Source organism: Cervus canadensis, chromosome 30, assembly GCF_019320065.1.
Source record: "Cervus canadensis isolate Bull #8, Minnesota chromosome 30, ASM1932006v1, whole genome shotgun sequence".
Lineage (NCBI taxonomy): Eukaryota > Metazoa > Chordata > Mammalia > Artiodactyla > Cervidae > Cervus > Cervus canadensis.
In genome coordinates this window covers 41,721,400-41,740,961 of record NC_057415.1, presented here as the reverse complement: position 1 = coordinate 41,740,961, position 19,562 = coordinate 41,721,400, and the positions used below count along the sequence as shown (strand labels likewise).

Genomic DNA, 19,562 nt, shown 5'->3' with positions numbered 1-19,562 from the left:
CCGTCGCGCCTCGGGCTGTTTGCCTTTCTCTCCCTGCAGGCGCCATGGCTGCGGAGCGGACCTGGCCGCTGCGAGGCTCTGGCGGCCCGAGCGCGCCTAGTTGGTGTGAGCCCGGCGCGAGGTCCCGGGCCCCGGGGCGCTCGCTCAGGTCAGTGCCGCGCGGAACACGGCTCCGGGAATAGGGGCCCTGGGAGCGGCGGACGGGTTGAAGGGATCTGGAGTTGATTTAGAGATGGGAGAACTGAGTGACTGCCTCCTGGAGCCTCAGTTTCCTTAGCTGCGAAATGAGTTAACCGTGATGTCCGAGGGCTGTTAATGAGTTTAAAGGATGAAGCAGTGTGGAGAGGTGGTTTATGAAGTACAAAGCGCTGTACTAATGTGCGGGACTGCGCCATAATTGTGGGTATGCCATGGAAACAGGTGTGTATGTGGAGTGCTGCTTGCAATAAAGATAGCAGGGTTAATGCTAAATAATGGTGGTAGCCAGCATTTCTTGTAGGCTTCCACTGTGCGGATACTGTGCTAAACGTTTTATGTGCATTATCCCGTTTATTCTTCGTAAAAAGCGCTTGTAGATAATGCTGTTGGTGGTTACCTTTTACCAGTGAGGAAGTTGGGCTTGAGATAGGTGAAGTGATTTGCCCAGGGTTACCCAGCAACAAGTCGGGTTGCAAAGCCCTGTTTGTATTCTTTCAAAGCTTTTAAAAATTCATCTTAAAACCGAAGGCGGATATAAACAGGTCAGATATTCATACTGTTTTAAATTCATAAAGGGACCTTCACTCCTATTCCTCAACCCTTCAGTATTCTCTGGAAACAATCAGTATTAACCAGCTTCTTGAGTATTCAAAAGATATTTTATGTATATGTAAGTTTATTTAGATAAGCTCAGAGCCTCTGTTCTCTTTAACCCTGGTTATGCTTGATAAGAAAAGAGAGGGAAGATGAAACCTCCCTCCCAAAGATAGCAAATGTCTTGTTTTCTGTCTTGATTAGGCCAGGTCCTGAGAGAGGAGAGGTAAACGGCATTCAGCATGTTTAGTCAAGAATATTCTGTCTTTATTAAGACCGGGAAGTATAAGTTTTGTTTTGCTTTTTTGAGAAGGGTGGGGTCTGGGCAAGATGTTGTGCCCGCTCCTTCTTGTGAGACCCAGGGAAAGTCACTCCACTTTGGGGACCATAAATTTCTTCATTTTTTAAGGGCAGTTCTCATACCTTCCACAAGGTCGTGAAAATCACGTGAGGTAACATCTATGAGTAGTACTCTAGTGTTTCCAAACCAGTACAAAGATGAGAGTTACCTGAGGGAACGTAGGGAGTTAATAGCAGAACCAGAGACCAAGCCCAGGCCTCCCATCTCCCAGTTTAGGAATCTTTTCACATCTGTCTGTTTCAGAGCTTTGTGATTGTTAATACTGAGGGAGGAAGGGCAAGTTTTATGTTGAGTCTGAAGTTGGGGTTGGGGGGAAGAATGAGACACCGAGCTGGAGTGTGGAGAGGGTGGAAAGAGAGTGCCTCTCCTGGGAAATCAGCCTCCTGTCAGTAACTGCCCTTAATTACAAAATTAAGTTCCCAGTAAGTTTGAGCAGTTGAGGTTTTTCTTTTTTTTCCTGTATATTTTAATCCATTTTAAGAGAAATGGGAGTGGGGGCGTGGAACGAACAAAAAAGAGAAACTGGTGATATCCTAGGGTTGAAAGGGATGTTACTGGAGCTTTCCTGCCAGGTACTCATAGTAACAAAACTAACAAAAAGTGCCGTTTGAGTTACCCTGCTGGGCTGTGTTCTGAGCGTGTCCCTACTGTTTGTGCCTCGCACAGCCCTCGAGGTGAGCTTGCTTCCATTTTACAGACGACAGAACTGAAGTTCAGAAGTTAGTTGAGTATGTTCATGATCACATAGGAAGTGGCTGAATCTGTGGAAGATTTGATTGACTTCAAAACATTTTCCTTTACCTCAATCCGCCTCTCTAGCTAGCTGTCCTTGACCATTCCCAGTGATGGGAAGCTCACCACCCTGGAGGCAGCTGTTCCATTATTGGAAAGCTCTGATGTTTTAAAAGCTCCTCCTTCAGTTGAATTGAAATCTCACTTCCTGAAGTATTCCCTGTGGGGCCTTGTGCTGCCAGTACATGGTATTTCTAAAGGCTCTCTAAGACTTCAGTTTAGACCTATGACCTTAAGAAAGTTCTCTCCAGAGTCAGTTCATTTTTTACAGAAACAAAAGCTGATTTTTTTTTTAATAGTGCATTCTGCAAAGCTAATGGGTCCTACTTTATTTTAAAAAGATGCCTTTTTCATGATAGTGAGAGGTGAAGAACTGGATAAGACCTTCCCGTAAAGGGTTCAGTAGCTTAAAGGGCAGTCTTTAAGAGTTGGAAGAAAATTCTTGTTAGGAGAATGTGTAAATCTCAGAAATGCCTAGGTTTTTAAAGGTGCTCAATGGCAAACTCATCCCATAACCTCTGTGATGTCTTGGGTTCATTGATTGGGTGTGCTGTATGATGTCTCTTAGTTGTTTGGTAATGATACTGTTTTCATGGGTATTATAAGTAACAGTTCACTGTACACAAATGTCAGTATTCCTAAGATGCGTATGTGGCACACTTCGTGTGTGTGGCCTGGCCGATGCAATAGAAGAAGCCCCTCGCCCCACTTCTTCATGGTAAAAAATGATTCCTGGGCACATGTTTTGGTTATATTTTTAGTTGGCCAGGATTAATTATCTATTGGCGACATTCTATGAATGTCTACAGAAACTTTTTTCTTGTCTTGCTGTGAATGGTTTTTTTTAAGTAAAACTTTTGCAGAAATATTACAGATAAAAAGGTGGTTAGGATTCAGAAAAAGGAGGCTTGTTAATCTTGTTGGTGGCTTTTTTTTTTTGCTGTGCCAAGCAACCTGTGGGACCTTAGTTCCCCGACCAGGGATCAAACCCAGGCCCTCTGGCAGTGAACGTGCAGAGTCCTAACCACTGGGCAACCAAGAAATTCCCAGGACACTTGTTATCTTGTGTTAAGTTCATACAACTTGCCGTGAACTCATTAGTTTTTGGCAGCCAAGTAAATCCTTAAATTAATAAATCCTACCTAGCCCAAACCATGAGACTTAAAGTCCATTCACTATTTGAGAACATTAGACACATTAATCACCAGATGATGTGATTAGAAGTGGTTTGTTTGCTTTAACTGCTTTTTGTTTGATAACAAATGTTCCTGTCAAATTTGATATTGGGAAATTAATGAAAATGATCTTTACATACCTTAATATTAATGAAGTTGGACAGTGAGATCTGACTATTTGTGTAAACCTGGTAAATGATCGTGGCATCTGGTCCCATCACTTCATGGCAAATAGATGTGGAAACAGTGACTTTATTTTCTTGGGCTCCAAAATCACTGCAGATAGTGACTACAGCCATGAAATTAAAAGACACTTGGTCCTTGGAAGAAAAGCTATGACAAACCTAAACAGTATATTAAAAAGCAGAGACGTTACTTTGCCGACAAAGGTCTGTCTAGTCAAAGCTCTGGTTTTTCCAGTAGTCATGTATGGATGTGAGAGTTTGCCCATAAAGAAAACTGAGCGCTGAAGAATTCATACTTTTGAACTGTGGTTTTGGAGAAGACTCTTGAGAGTCTCTTGGACTGCAGGGAGATCCAGCCAGTCAATCTTAAAGGACATCAGTCCTGAATGTTCATTGGAAGGACTGATGCTGAAGCTGAAGCTCCAGTCCTTTGGCCACCTGAAGTGAAGAACTGACTCATTGGAAAAGACCCTGATGCTGGGAAAGATGAAAGGCAGGAGGAGAAGGGGACGACAGAGGATGAGATGGTTGGATGGCTTCATCAACTCAATGGACATGAGATTGAGCAAGCTCCGGAATTTGGTGATGGACAGGGAAGCCTGGTGTGCTTCTGTCCATGGGGTTGCAAAGAGTCAGACACAACTAAGCGACCAAACTGAACTGATAAATGAATTTATTTTCCTCTTTCACTTTAATTTGGACATTAGGTTTTTAAATTAGTATGACAATATGATGGGAAACTGGTCAGATTACAAGGAAAGTTTTTTTTTTTTTTAATCATTGAAATGTTTCAACACATGAAAATCTAATTTAAAAAGAAACCCCATGTACCTATTGCCCAGCACTAATATCTATCAACATGGCTGATCTTGGAACAGGTGGTTTTCACAGATTTGCTTTACTTTTTCTTCTCTTCCCATTAGTTTAGTCCCCATTAAGAGTGGGTAGACACCTTGACACAGTATGGATTGATGGATACTTGTATTTTGGTGGGGGGAGGGAGGTTCCAGTTAACCTTAAAGGGGAAGATGGTTTAATCAGATGGACTCAGTGCTCCCAGATCTTATCACCAGGTTGTGATTCTCCTGATGGTAACTGGCTTCAGAGAGAGAGAGACAGCTTGGTGTGTCTGGAAGAGTCCTGATCTTGAGAGCACTGGCTTTCAGCCTGTTCTGTTGCTATTTTATAGCCCTGTTGGCTGTAGGCAAATCACTTACCTTCTCTGACCTGCAACTTCCTCATGTGCAAAGTGAAGGAGATGGTACCTTTCTTGGTGCGCCTTGTAAGCATCACGATGGCTGATTTGTCTTATTTGTGCACACCTCCAGGACCCTTATGGCTCTTGGAGACACATGAGGTTAAGAGTTGTCTCCAGCTCATATTAACCTTATTAAAACAGACCGTGTAAGGCCAGATAAGGCTTTTGGAAGTTCATGTTCTAACAGGCAGTGCCGTAAAGGAAGTGGAAGAACCAGAACACCTGAGCCAGATAACTTACTGTACCTGGTTATTTTTCTTCCCCAAACCTTTTTGCCTAAACATCTATTGCAAAAGCCAGTAGTCAGTTCTGTGATTCCTGCAACAGGTCAGGTTATACGTAGCCTGATAACTGATGTCTCAAGTTACTGCTCTAGAGACTTACTTTTTGGGTATCACATCCTTGTGCTTATTTTTGTGATTTTCGTGCCCAAGTAGAGTGTATTTAAGAAAATGTTATCATGATGATTTTGATGGGGGTTCTATTATACAGAATACACTGTTTCATAAAGAATGAATACTTTGTAAATCTTTTACTGTGAAGATGCATGTAGCATGTGATAGACTTCAGAAGGAGCAAGTCACACACACCAAAATTAGTTTCACTGAGTTATGTTTTGGAGGTCATGATTTGTTAAAGTATGTTTTCTCAAATGTGTTTTCTTTTGTGTGCATGGAAATTATTTCAGATAAATGCAATGTATTAACTGTAAAGTTGTAATGTAACTAAGCTCTAAAGTTGTAACAGTTTTTTGCACTAATTTTTAATACTTCATTTGTTAGCAGTCTTGCTTGAATGGTCTTTTTGAGCAGAACTAATACAATATTTTGATGTGCCACAGGTAAATTTTTCCATAACCTTATGGAGAGAAAGGACTTTGAGACATGGCTTGATAACATTTCTGTTACATTTCTTTCTCTGACGGACTTGCAGAAAAATGAAACTCTGGATCACCTGATTAGTCTGAGTGGGGCAGTCCAGCTCAGACACCTCTCCAATAACCTGGAGACTCTGCTCAAGCGGGACTTCCTCAAACTCCTTCCCCTGGAGCTCAGTTTTTATTTGTTAAAATGGCTCGACCCTCAGACTTTACTCACGTGCTGCCTCGTCTCTAAACAGTGGAATAAGGTGATAAGTGCCTGTACAGAGGTGTGGCAGACCGCCTGTAAAAATTTGGGCTGGCAGATAGATGATTCTGTTCAGGACGCTTTGCACTGGAAGAAGGTTTATTTGAAGGCTATTTTGAGAATGAAGCAACTGGAGGACCATGAAGCCTTTGAGACCTCATCTTTAATTGGACACAGTGCCAGAGTGTATGCACTTTACTACAAAGATGGACTTCTGTGTACAGGTAAGACAGCCTGGACCTTTTTTTTTTTTTTTTAAAACGTTTCGTAGGAGTGTAATCTTACAGACAGAACAAAATACTACTCCTCAGGCTTCATAACAGCAGTTGTTAATTATCTGAGATATCTATGATGGCATTATCCCTCCATCCCTGACTGGTTCCTCCTCTCCACACCACCACCCCTTTATCCTTTTTCACTCTGAGAAGACAATTATTTTTATAAAATTTTATGAGAAGAAAGCTCCAGATATTCTTATAAATGTGAGATGAGTCTGAAAGCTCTATGTTTTTCTATACTTTTCTTCCATAAACAGTCCTTCATGTTGGTTAATTTTTTTTTTTTTCCTATCAGCACTGATTTTGGGGGAAAAACAGAAAAGTTGCTGTCTATTCCTAGCAAATAATTCATTTTGAAAGGATTATGAAACCTGTTTGTTTCCTTTTATTTAAAATATGCAAAGGGAACTGTTTCTCTTTCTCTAAGATCCTGGGGTTCTTAGAAGAATTTAGAAGAGCTTGGGCATGGGAATGAAAATAGTTGGATATTTTAAAACTCAGCAAGCAGGGCTTCCCTGGTTGCTCAGTGGCAAAGCATTCGCCTGCCAATGCAGGAGATGTGGGTTTGATCTCTTGAGTCAAGAAGATCCCCTGGAGAAGGAAATGGCAACCCACCTCAGCATTCTTGCCTGGGAAATCCCATGAACACAGGAGATTGGCAGGCTATAGTCCGTTGGATCATGAAAAAGTCAGACATGACTTAGCGACTAAACAACAACAATAACAGCAAGTAAAGTAACTTTTTATTATAAATGTAATGATTAAAGTTAGAATTATGTGCATCTTCCAATTATAATGGGCATGTGTTTCTACATATGATTATATAGTTAGTGCCCATGTTTCAGGTACATGTTGATAGGTGTTGTGTATAATGACTAAGCAAAGTTTAGAATGGCTTGAGGTTCTAGATCATCTTATCAGTGATCATAATGCTATTTGCTCCCATCATATATAATATACAGTATTGGGCTTCCCAGGTGGTGCAGTGTTAAAGAAGCTGCCTGCCACTGCAGGAGACACAAGTTTGATCCCTGGGTCAGGAAGATTCCCTGGAGTAGGAAGTGGCAACCCACTCCAGTATTCTTGCCTGGAAATTTCCATGGACAGAGGAGCCTGACGGGCTGCCATCTGTGGGATCACAAGGAGTCAGAAGCGACTTAGCGACTGAGCACATTGCCGCCGCTCGGGGACATCCTGTGCTTCTTCCTCAGGATGATTTCTGACACACACTTGAGTGTTAACCTGAACTACGTGGTTGTCATACACTGTTTCTTTGTGTAAATAGATCATCATCATTTAGCCATTTCCATACTAGTGCATATTCAGGTTGTTTCTGTTTTTATGGATATTTTTGTCTGCATTGTTTTTTCCCTTTGTATTATTCATTTGAGGCAGAAGCCTCAGAGCAGAATCACCAGATCCAGAAGTATGAATGAATTTATAGCGCCTCTTAGTGTCCTTTCCAGATGTATTGAATTGGTGCTATGCCCACAGCGAAGTCTAAGGTGAACCTGCTTCTCCCTCAGAGTCCTGCCATACTCAGTTTAATATTTTTAATGGTGAAGAGAGGTATGATTTCTCAAGACTGTCTTAAAGTTGAATTTCTTTGTTCACTGAGGTTGTCCATTTTCTTAATGTGGTGACATTCTCTGAAATGCTCAACACTTTGTCAGTTTTATAAAATAAACATTTAAGGTATTTCATGGTTTTGTTTGTCATCCTGAGATTACTCCATGCTCATGTTATTTTCCCTGTCCTATTAAAAGCCTGATTATTGGAACAACATCATCTGTTCTTCTATACCTTGATCTACTTTCCCACCTGTGGTGATGACTTTTCAGTATTCTTTTTGCCTCATAATCACTGGCAGGTTTTTGTTTTTTTTTAAGATTAAGATGCCATATTGCCTTTGAACTTGGCACTTATTCACACTTGGGTCAATGCTGGCAGTGGTCTCATTTTCAGAACTAGCTCCAGCTTTTTTTTTTTTTTTTTAATGTCTTGTTAAACTTTGCTTTTGAAACGCAATAAAACCTCAGTTACTTGGCACAGAAGTGAATGGAATACATTCACTGAATTCCCTAATTACCTGGGCAGTTAATATCTACAAATGACTGTGGACACAACCCTGCATTTTAAGATTATTCTCCAGGTGAGTCTATATGCTATCTTATTTTTAGTATGATTAAATTCACTGACTTTGATTATGGAAAATTGTGCTGTTGAAAATGATTCAAAGCATTTATTTAAAGCAGCATTCTTGGGACTGTTACTAGCAAGAAATATTTGTTAATAGAATTAAACATGTGTTTGTATCACCTCGTCACTTAAGAGCTTGTCTTTTCACTGTTGTTGAATTGGGAAATTCTGAATTTGGCAATAAACTTAGCGACTCTCAGATTAGCCCTTAAGCAAGCAGTGAAACAGTTTTACCAAAAGGGTTAATAATGCTAAAAATTAGCGTGGTATAGATTGTATGATTGTATGAGATTGTATGTGTGCGTTCAGAATTTCAGAAATTCTGCTCATTTCTGAAATGGTGAGAGAGGAACCTGCTGTGTTCGGTGCTGTTCAGTAGATATTTATTTATAAAATGCCGACTGCGTGACAGGCAGCGTGAGCACGCGTAGCTGATTCAGAATTGTTCTTTCCTCAGAGAACGTACACACTGTGATCAGGAAGATAGCCTGACTGAGGCTCACTGCGGACCTTCGAGCCTGACCTCGGCTCTAGTTCCGTGTGAGCTGTGGCTGATGAGAAAACACCGCCATGGGGAGTTGTTGCTCTCCCGTAGGAGATATTTCCCGTGTGCAGTTCAGGCTCAGAATTGTCAGATCTGACTTTCCAGGAGAAGCCCCAAGTCTAGGTTTTTGTGAAATAGCCTCACTTTTTAAAAAGTATTAATTTTCTAAGTATTATTCAAATTTTAAAAATATTGTGGTTGGGTCATATTCAGCCTATAAATGGCTATATTGTAATCTCTGACTTGCAGGCAGGCAAACAAGAAAAACGAGCTATAAAGGAGGTGTGATCAGATGATGTATTTAACTAGTTTGTTGTGGTGACTATGTCACAGTATATACAGATGTCAAATCATTGCATTATACACCTGGAATTAATACAATGTTGTCTATCAGCTATATCTTAATTAAAAGAGAGACCAACCAAAAAAATGATGTAGTTGAATTGTATGAGGAATATGTAGTTGTTCAAAAGAAAGGAATGGTTTCTTCTTTTGAGAAAGCAGAGCAGTGTTTATGTTGGGTCTTGAAGAATGCGTGCATTTTGGAGATTTGAGATACACAGTCAGGGTTTTCCAACAGGAAGAGAGCATTCTAAAGACATGGAAAGGTGCGAGCGTGGAGGAGGAAATGCCAACATCTTAGAACATAAATGGGGCCTCTCAGACTCTTAGAGTATAATCTGAAGAAATAGGTTTGGGCTGGAACGCCGTGAACATGCATTTGGGCCATTTTCTATGAACTCTGAGTGATTTTTGAGCAAAAAGAGAGTCCGGTTCAGGGCCTTCCACTTCAAAGAAACTACTGTTTCTTGTTTCTGTCAGACTTGGGTCCTCTTTTTACAAGATTTTACAATATCCTCCTATCATGAATTAAAAGTCATGGAAGCAACTTGTCTATACATACACATTTTAAAAATCGATAGCCAAAGTCTGACCCAGAGGAGAAATAAGAGCACTATAATTTAAAGTAACAGGGAACACATGCCCAGCCGTGGCTGTTGTGGAAGGTGGTGATCAGGTGTCTGCACCTGTATGTACTGTCGTGAGCATGGCCCCTGTGGATGTAGAAGGTTGCACTTGCGCCACAGATGCCATCCACGACTTGATCTTTTCAAGAGATGAAAAGCCCTTAGCAGAGTCCCCAGGAAAGGACATCTTTTCCTCAGTTTATCTGATAGTTACACTCATAGAAAATTAAGCACACAGTTAACCTGCTAATATGCTTTGTAAAACAGCAAAAATTAGGCTCAGGTAACTAAGAATAAGCTTTACACTTAGGAGTATCTGGCAGGACCTTCAGGAATGTCATGCAGAATACAAGGTGATTCTCTCTGTGCGCTGCAGACAGTACAGTATGTCCAGCATTCCTGGTCTCTGCCGAGCAGAGGCCAGTAACGTCCTCTCACTGTGACAGGGAAGCCACCCTACCATTTCTAAAGTGTTCCCCCAGAAGATATTAATTCTTTTGATACCTTTTAACAGACAGATCTCGAGCTTCCAAATTAAATTACTAGTCCGTTGCAGTTTAGATGAGTTTAAATAGGTCTAGATACAGGATACTAAGGGTAGAGATTTCTGAAAGTAGCAGTTGAATGGAAGAGTAGCTATTGAAATAGAAATGACAGGATTTGGCAGTGAATTGGGAGTGTGGCAAGGAATAGGGATATTTCAAAAATGACTGCAGTCTTCTAGCTGCATGTACAAATGCGAAGATATAGTACTAGTAAAAGAGTAGAAACTGAGAATAAATTCAAGAGGATAGATGGAGTTCAGTGTGGGATGAACTGAATCTCATTGGATGTGTAAGTGGAGAGTCCCATAATATTTGGAAATGCAGGGTAAGAGCTTTCAAGAGTGCTCAGGGCTGCAGAGAATGGTTTAGGAGTTAGTCACATCATATCCGTGGCTGCAAGTGAAATTTTAAAAGGAGATGGAGAGGAAAAAGAATGCATAGAGTGTAGGGTGGATCCTTTTGAGTGTGTACTCAGAGAAATGGGGAGAGGTAAAGAGACAGAGGGTAATAAACAGTTTTGAAAAGGAGAATGAAAGTTGCCTGTCTTAAAGAGGCAGTAGTAAATGTTTATTCAGTTGGTTAACAGAGTCAAATGACTCAGATGGTTTGAGAGCTGAGATCTGATTCTACCAGTTAAATATTTAAACTTAGCTTGATAAGATAGCTTACTCTATTTGCGTTACAGCTCATTTTTCTGCTTACCTTTTTTTATATCAAAGATTATTTTCATCCTGTTTTCTGAATTGAGAGGGCTTTTTTTCCCCTTTCATGTAATGAAAAATAGTCTACGTTTATTTAGTTCACTTTCCTCTCTACACAGTATCATTGGTGACCTCTTTGAAAACATGCTGGGCTCGTCAGCACAGCAAATGAGAGTCTATGAAGAAGGTTGACACAAGCAGAAGAGGAGAGGATAATGGCTCCTAAAGGCTTAGCAGCTGAAGTTAGGCTTCTGCCTTGTCAAACAGAGTGCAGCCCAACCTGATTGTTTTCTGATGTTTATTATGGTGTAAAATTGAATGGCCTCGTGTTTTCCTATATAATGTTAGATAATCTCCTTCCCCACCCCTTTTTTTTAACAAATTGTGGGAAAATAGAAGATTTACCATTTTAACCATTTTAAATGCACAGTTCAGTGCCATCAAGTGCATTCATGTTGCACAGACATCACCACCGTCTGTCTCCAGAACTTTTTGCATCTTCTCAAACTGAAACAGTATTCGTTAATCACTGACACCCTATCCCCTCCTCCCACAGCCCCAGGCAACCATCAGGCTGCTTTCTCTAAGTGTGAGCACTCTGGGTGCCTCACGGGTGGGCTCTGAGCAGTATTTGTTCTTTTGTGACTGACTTAAGGTCACTTAGAGAATGGTCTCCATGGTTCGCTCATGTTGTTGCCTAGGTCAGAATTTCCTTCCTTTTTGAGGCTGGAGAGTAATCCTTTGACGTATAGGCCACGTTTTGTGTATCCTCCCGCCTAGTTTATGAGTGTCCTTCCTGCTTCCAGCTTTGCTCCCCTTCAAATCTTTTCCTGTGATGCTGCCACAGAGGTCTTTCAGAAATGCAGATGAGGTCATAGTTAAACATCCTTGCCACCCAGTTTGCCATCCTGACCTTTCCCACTACTTCCCAGTCATACTGAACTGTTGCCAGCGTCCCTGTTTGAGGCGTGCATTTGACAAGCATTGTCAATAATTCCTAGATAGTTTTCATTGATAGAATGGGTTCAAGGAGTTCTTTATGAATCGACCCTAATGCGTGTTCACATATTTAATAGGTAATTAAATAGTTGTATTCCAGGGATTGGTAAACCACAGACCGCAGGGGCCAGATCCAGCAGAGTGGAGTAATTGCCCCAGAGACTGTGTGGCTCCAGAAGACTAATATATTTACTGTCCAGTCTTTTGCAGAAAAAGTTTGGCTGAGCTGTGGCACATACTGTTTATATTTTATTTTTTTGATTGGGAGAGAGGGTGCTGATCACTGTATTCATCCTTTAGATTTCAACTTGTTAATATTGAAAAAATTTTTTTAATTTTGTATTTATTTTTGGTGGTGCCATGTGGCATGCGAGGTCTTAGTTCCGTGAGCAGTGATTGAACCTGTGCCACTGGCATTGGGAGCTCGGAGTCTTAACGACTGGACCACCAGGGAAGTTCCAAGTTTGGGTATTCTTTAAGCCATGAAATTCCTTCTTCAGACAGTCCTACACCAAGGCCTGGCTTCACAGCACACCAGAGTGTATGGTGTGGGGCCAGGGGTGCCTTCTCCTAAGGCGTGTTTGTGGAACACCTTGATGTTGAGGAGCACAGCCGTAAACTCAGCGGAACTCCATCTGGGGTGCTTTCTCCTCTCATCCCCTCCTCGTATCTGCTGTGGGCTCTTGTGCCGCCCACCACTTAACTGAGTTGTCACTGCTTGTTTGGCCTTCCTGTCTTCCTTGGAAGACCAAGCGCCACAAGAGCAGGATCCCTGCCTGACACAGAAGTTCTCCAAATATGGGTTGAATGAATGAAGGCGACCCTGTGAAACACTGGCAGTAAATCAGAACCAAGCTCAGTTAGGACCAAATATAACTTCTTTTCCTGCTTTAGCTTCCTAGAAATACAGCCACAAAATGCTGACTCTCCTAAAACTCTGAGCGGACCTTAAAGGTTGTCTGGACCTGTGCTGTCCACGGTGGTAGCCACTCAGCACCCCTGACTTCTGGGCACCTGAAATACAGCGCCTTCAAACCGAGGTGTGAGATAGGAAGTCCTTGCTGGATTTTGAAGACTTAGAGTGTAAACCATTGCATTAATACATTTCTATATTGATTACATTAGCTGATAATGTTTTTTGGCATACTGAGTTAAAAATTCAATTATTTCCCCTTTTTTGTACTTTTTAAAGTAAACATTAGAAAAATTTACATTGCGTACATGGCTTGTCCTATCTTTCTATCGGATAGTATTGTTCTTAGATCATTGGTTCTCAATGCATTGCTAATAAGTTCATCTGGCAGGTTTTTATAATTATTTCTCCTGCCTCGGATGTTCTGAGTTAGAATCTCTGAAGATGAGGCCTAGCATGGATGTCTTGATAAAGCACTCCAGTTGATTCTGATGCCTCATATGCCATTGAGAACCACCAGCCAAGTCTCACCTTTAATTTTATAGAAAGGAAACTGAATCCCTAATTAGTAAGATAACAACAAATAGAGTCTTCATTTCAGTATGCTCTCATAGGGTTTTCCAGGGGTGAAATTTCTGCTCTGCTCTTTCATAACTGATAGCTATTTTTCCATTGTCTGAAACAGTGGCTCTTGATCAGTCCTTAAAGGTGGAATTGTGGCTGGCTTTATTTAGTCATTTAAGCTTTTTGAAAACTGATCAGTTGGTGCTTTTCCAAGATACCATGTCTTTATTATAGGAATTACATTTACGTATCTTCAAAATGACTTTGTCAATTCTTAATATTTTATTAAGGTAAATTGTGAAACATGAATTAATCACTAGGATTTTAAATGCAACTTCCCCCGTGGCTCAGTGGTAAAGAATCTGTCTGCAATGCAGGAGACACGGGTTCGATCCCTGGGTCTGGAAGGTCCCCCGGAAGAGGAAATGGCAACCCAGTCCGGTATTCTTGCCTGGGAAATACCATGGACAGAGGAGCCTGGGGGGCTACAGTCCATGGGGCCACAAAGAGTCAGACGTGACTTGGTTACTAAACAGTAATGTTGTGAATTGTTACACAGTTTTCATCAGAGGCAGAAGTAAAACCTGCCTTTTATCCTGCATAATCTTAAGAGACTTTCCAAGCCCTTTGCTGAATTGTTGTAAATGTCTGGGAATAGTTTATGTCTTATTTTCTTTGAAGTTCCTTCACACATTTCAGGATGGCTCAAGAAATTAGCGGTTAGCCTTTGTAGAAGTTAACCAGTGATCGGGGCTTGTCTTTGACTTGCCTTAGAGTGGAACATGTTCCAGCCTACAGCTTTACTATTTCAGCGTTCTTTGTTTGTTCAGTTGTTGGATAATGGACAGGCAGGCAAGTGTACACATGCAGTGATAGGTAATACCCATCATTTTAAGCTTAAGTCAGAGAGCTCATGATAGCCAGAGATTTAGGGAAATTTACAAGTGGAAGCACCAAGGGATGCTCCAGTCTAACACGGCTCTGTAACCTGGAGCGTTTAGGGAAAAGGACTAAACCGAGGCTTGGAGTCAGTCCCAGGGCTGCTAACACTATTTTGGCGATGCAGAGCAGGCTGTGTTCCTCTCTCTCGCTTTAGTTTCCCCCAGCTGTTAAGTGGGAGTGCTGGAGGAGGTTAAGGTTCTCCTTTAAGGATGCCATCTTTGGGGACTGATTCCACCTCTCTAGAGTGTTTGTCTTCTTACTAACCTCCCTGTTTTTCTCTTGAAGGGTCAGATGACTTGTCTGCAAAACTGTGGGATGTGAGCACAGGGCAATGTGTTTATGGCATCCAGACGCACACTTGTGCTGCGGTGAAGTTTGATGAGCAGAAGCTTGTGACAGGCTCCTTTGACAACACCGTGGCCTGCTGGGAATGGAGCTCCGGAGCCAGGACCCAGCACTTCCGGGGGCACACGGGGGCGGGTGGGTCGCCTCTCTTCACGGCTTTCCCAGTTCCTTTAGCCACGTTGCTTAAAGCCAGGGGCCAAGAATGTGATCCATCTTTTGTTTTTTTTAATTTAATCTGTCTTTCCCCCTACTACTTTTCCAGTCAGTACAGTTAATCTCTTTATTCAGGTTATTCTTACTTAACAATTTTACCTCGAATTTTGCTTCTCCTTGGCCCATTTTTTAACTCATAATGACCTTATACCCTTAGGCTAGGAGAGGCAGTTCTTTTCTCCCATTTCATTTATTTCCTGTTTGCACAGTCGGCTTCCTTTGTTTTGATCAAATTCCATACCTCCAAATTGAATAAATGTAAATTTAGTCCACTTTATATGTAGAATTAGGACTGGAAATCCTTAGGAGTGACTACACAGATTACATCAGATTGGAGCTTGGTTGATAATAATCTCACTGCTGAGGGACAAGATGAAAAGGAGATACCTCAATATTTCCTAATAAGGTTGCAGCAACCTTAGTTTGTAAAACTGGTCATTTGAACGAAGCCTTTTGATCAGAGTGTCTCCTCTGCTTCATTGTATCCTGGAGCTTTGTGCAGAAATCATGTGAGCTAGTTCCCTTCTCCTCCGCCTCCCCTCCCTTCTCCTCCGCCTCCCCTCCCCACCCCCCACCCACATCACCCACTGCATTAGCCTCTGAGAGCCACAGTCTGTGCTCTTGAGCATCACATTTATGAGCGCCTTCCTGGACACCCTAAACAGGTTGAGTTTCTCTGCTATAGGTTTCCCAGTAACCTGTGTAACACCCATCATACAAGTGAGTATGGTAACTGGTTCCCCCACCCACCTGTCAGCTCTAGAAGCACAGGGATCCCACCTGTCTTACTCACCCTTAGATCCTGAATTCCTTGCATGGTGTTCAGTAATTCTTTAAAGTAAATTTAGCTGTTTTATGGCCCCCCCCCAAAAAAAACAATAAACCCCACCGAATCTGCACCCCCCATTTTGTTTGTCATCCTGTACATTCTTCTTCAGTCTGCTGCCACTTGTTTGTAGTCATTAATATTTGAAGATACATGATTTAATATGGAGCTTATGTATCAAACAGTGTAACATTCCACAGTGTCAAGGATTGCACCTGTTCCAGCTGATTTTACACTTGGTCAGCTTTGAGAACCCGGTTCTAAAAAATTTCCTCAATGTTCCCAAGACATTGCTGTGGCTTTTCCTGACTCCATGCCTTTGCTGTTCCTTCTCCCTGCAGTATTCTCTTTCTTTTCTTGATAAACTCTACTCATCCTTTAGGGCCCACCTCCAATATCGCCTCCTCCCGAAGTCCTCCCTGATACCCCTGGGCAGAGTTAGTCTTTCTCCTTGGTGTTTCCCTAGCAAGAGGTAAACATTTACTTTTTTTTTTGGACTTCCTTCTCCACCCCTCACTTAGAGTTCCTTAAAGAAAAGAGCAGTGTCTTCATCTCTGGGTCCCTGGTGTCTGTTTAGAGCTTGACAGGCATTTAAAAACAAGTACCTTGGAGAAGGAAATGGCAACCCACTCCAGTACTCTTGCCTAGAAAATCCCATGGACGGAGGAGCCTGGTATCCATGGGATCGCAAAGAGTCGGACATGACTGAACGACTTCACTTAAAAAAGAAAAAGAAAAAAGAAAAAAATAAATAAAAACAAGTACTTGTTATACTCAGGCACTGTTTTAGATGCCAGGGATATAGGTCTGAAGAAAATCAGTTTGAGAGAATGGCTCAGTCTGAACTTAAGATCTTTGCTTTGTTTTTCTCATTATACTGACTTTTCTTGAGAATGAATACTCCTGACATTTTATCTTACTGCAATAAATAGTACAAATCTCAGTAGGTCCACCTATGTTCAGTGTTTCTTCTCAGTCCTGAGAAGAAATGCCAGGGTCTCCTACACTTGTTTGCCTTTGACTCTGAAGCTAGAACAAAAGGAAGAGATGGTATATTCCAGGGACTTTCCATCCTTAGGATAATCTATAATAAGAATTTTGAAATGGGTATATTTTTTTAAGCAAAAAATTGCTTGTCGAGAAAGCACCCTTCCTACAGTAGTTCTGGTTAGGAAATTACACACTTGGGCAGCTAGGAAGAATAGTGTTATTGAGCTCTATGATAAAAGGCCCACAGGCAAAGGCCTATTTAACTGTGTGTGTGTTGTGTACACTAGTGTTTAGTGTCGACTACAACGACGAACTGGACGTCTTGGTGAGTGGCTCTGCAGACTTCACCGTGAAGGTGTGGGCTTTATCTGCTGGGACATGCCTGAACACTCTCACCGGGCACACAGAATGGGTCACCAAGGTAGGAAGGCTCACTGATGCTGACATCACTCTTGCCGAGGGTGGGGAGGCTGGGGGCGGGTTGGAGGGTGGTACACGCTGACTCATAAGTGGTAGATGAGTCATAGGTGGAATAGATGCAGCCCCGAGCCACGGCGGCGCACAGCAGTGACCAGCATGTGAAAGACGCTCAGTAACTCAGTGAACGCGCGGCTGTGGACACGGGAGGGTGCGCACAGTGTATCCGGTGGGTGGAGGGAGGGAGGAACACGGGTTATGTCAGAGCTACGTAGACTGTGGTGGTGGTTTCTGCACCGAAATGTTGAGATAATTATTTCTTCTGAAGTTGTGAGTACTTTTTTCCCTTTAGGATAAGCATGTTTCTTTTTAAATCAGAAAAGCAATTTTCATTTTGAAAAAGAAAGCGCTTGCTGGAAGTGGAACAGAGAGAAATGTGCAGACTCCTTAAAAGGACGTTGTGCTGGTTTTATTTTATTATTTTATTATGTGCCACTTTTATTCAACATGTAATTGGAAGTTGTAGCCAGAGCAGAAAAAGAAAAAAAGGCATCCATGTTGGAAAGGAAGAGGTAAAACTCTCAGTATTTGCAAATGCGTGATATTTTGATGATGCCATAAGAAATCTGTTAGAACTAAAATATGTAAAATTGCAAGATATAAAATCTGTATAAAAATCTGTTGCTTTTCTGTACACTGATAAAGAACTGTCAGAAAAAGAAGTAAAGAAAAAACAGTCCCATATACAGTTGCATCAAAAAGAATGAAATAACCTAGGAATAAATTTAATCAGTATATAACAGGAAGACCTGTGTATTGAAAACCGTGAGACATTAGTGAAGGAAATTGAAGTAGACAAATGAATGGAGAGTTGTTTCATGCTCACAAATTTGAACAATCAAATGTCCATACTTTCCAAAGCAACCTATAGATTCGGTGCAGTCTGCATCAAAATTCCAATGGTATGTTTCGAGGAAATAAGACAAATAATCCTAAAATTCGCATGGAACCACACACACAAAAAAAAACCTTGAAAAAGCACAAAGCTGCAGGCATCATGCTTTCAAACTGTGTGACAGAGATACAGTAATTAAAGCAATGTGATGTCAGCAGAACAGATGCTTAGATCAATGGAACAGAATTAAGAGCCCAGAAATAAACCCTTGTGTCTATGGTCAATTCATTTACGACAAGGGAGCCAAGAATATATGGTGGAGGATGCACAGTCTCTTCCATAAATGTTGTTGGGAAAACTGAACAGCCACATCAAAAGGATGAGACTGAACCACTGTCTTAAACCATACATAGACGTTAACTCAAAATTGATTAAAGACTTAACACACCTGAAATCATAAAACTCCTAGAAGAAAACATAGTGAACATCTTGACATAGGTTTTGGCAGTGATTTTTTGAATCTGGCAACAAAGAAGAAAGAATAAAGAAAGAAACAAGAATAAAGTGGGACTGCATCATACTAAATAAAAAGCTTCTGAACAGCACAAGAAACTGTCAACAAAATTAAGAGGCAACCTACTGAATGGGAGAAAATATTTACAAATCATAGGTCATGGGCTAGTGTCCAAAATAGGTAAATCACACAAGAGCAAAAAACCAAACAGTCTAATTAAAAAATGGGCAGATTATTTGAACAGACATTTTCCCAAAGAATGTGTATAGATGAAAACAGCAACTAAGAAATAAATGAGAAGATGTTCAACAAAATCATCAGGGAAATGCAGATGTAAATCGGAATCACAATGAGATATCACCTCATACCAGTTAGAATGGCTATTATCAAAAAGACAAGAAATAGCACATTGTTGGTGAGGTTGTGGAGAGAAAAGAAACTTTGTTCACTTTTAGGGGAATGTAAATTGGTGCAGCCACTGTGAAAAACAGTTTGGAGGTTCCTCAAAAAATGAAAAATAAAACTTCTGCATGATCCAGCGATTCCCCTTCTGGGTATCTATCCAAAGAAATTGAAAACTCAGAAAGATGCATACATCCCCATGTTCATTACAGTATTATCTATAATAGTCAAGATACAGAAACAACCAGAGTGTTCATTGATGGGTGGATAGATGTATATGTATATTGAAATATTATTTAACCATAAAGAAGTGAAATGTTAACAATTTGTGATAACATGGATGGACCTCAAGGACATTGTGCTAAGCGAAATAAGTCAAAGAAAGGCAAATACCATACAATCTCGTAAAAGTGGACTGTACAGAAGGTGAGGGGGGAGCCAAGTTCATAGATAGAACAGATTGGTGGTTGTCAGAAGCAGAGGGTGGGATGTGGTGAGTGGGAGAAATGGGTAAACTTGTTTTTTGCTTTTTTAATGTGACGAAAGAGCAGGAAGGAGGGAGGATGAAGAAAATCTTGGAAGAAATGAAACAAAAATTTACAGCATCTTTTAAAGAA

General features: G+C 41.2%; 2 protein-coding genes across 5 annotated transcripts in view; one reads left to right on the top strand and one right to left on the bottom strand.

Moving 5' to 3' along the window:
* Nucleotides 1-19,562, bottom strand: part of B3GALT9 (beta-1,3-galactosyltransferase 9) — a 56,729-nt gene that overhangs the window by 4,622 nt on the left and 32,545 nt on the right. The window lies entirely within an intron of this gene.
* The window catches only part of FBXW2 (F-box and WD repeat domain containing 2), a 28,688-nt gene that overhangs the window by 183 nt on the left and 8,943 nt on the right, over nucleotides 1-19,562 (top strand). The window contains exons 2-5 of one of the 4 annotated variants that reach the window (XM_043453003.1): nucleotides 40-148; nucleotides 5,497-5,914; nucleotides 14,629-14,823; nucleotides 17,005-17,138. In XM_043453003.1, coding sequence (XP_043308938.1) covers nucleotides 5,812-5,914; nucleotides 14,629-14,823; nucleotides 17,005-17,138 — 432 coding nt within the window. In that variant the 5' untranslated portion in view covers nucleotides 40-148; nucleotides 5,497-5,811. Of the gene's footprint in view, nucleotides 1-39; nucleotides 421-5,404; nucleotides 5,915-14,628; nucleotides 14,824-17,004; nucleotides 17,139-19,562 lie in introns of those variants that run through there. The other 3 variants (XM_043453001.1, XM_043453000.1, XM_043453002.1) reach the window with 3 other exon arrangements.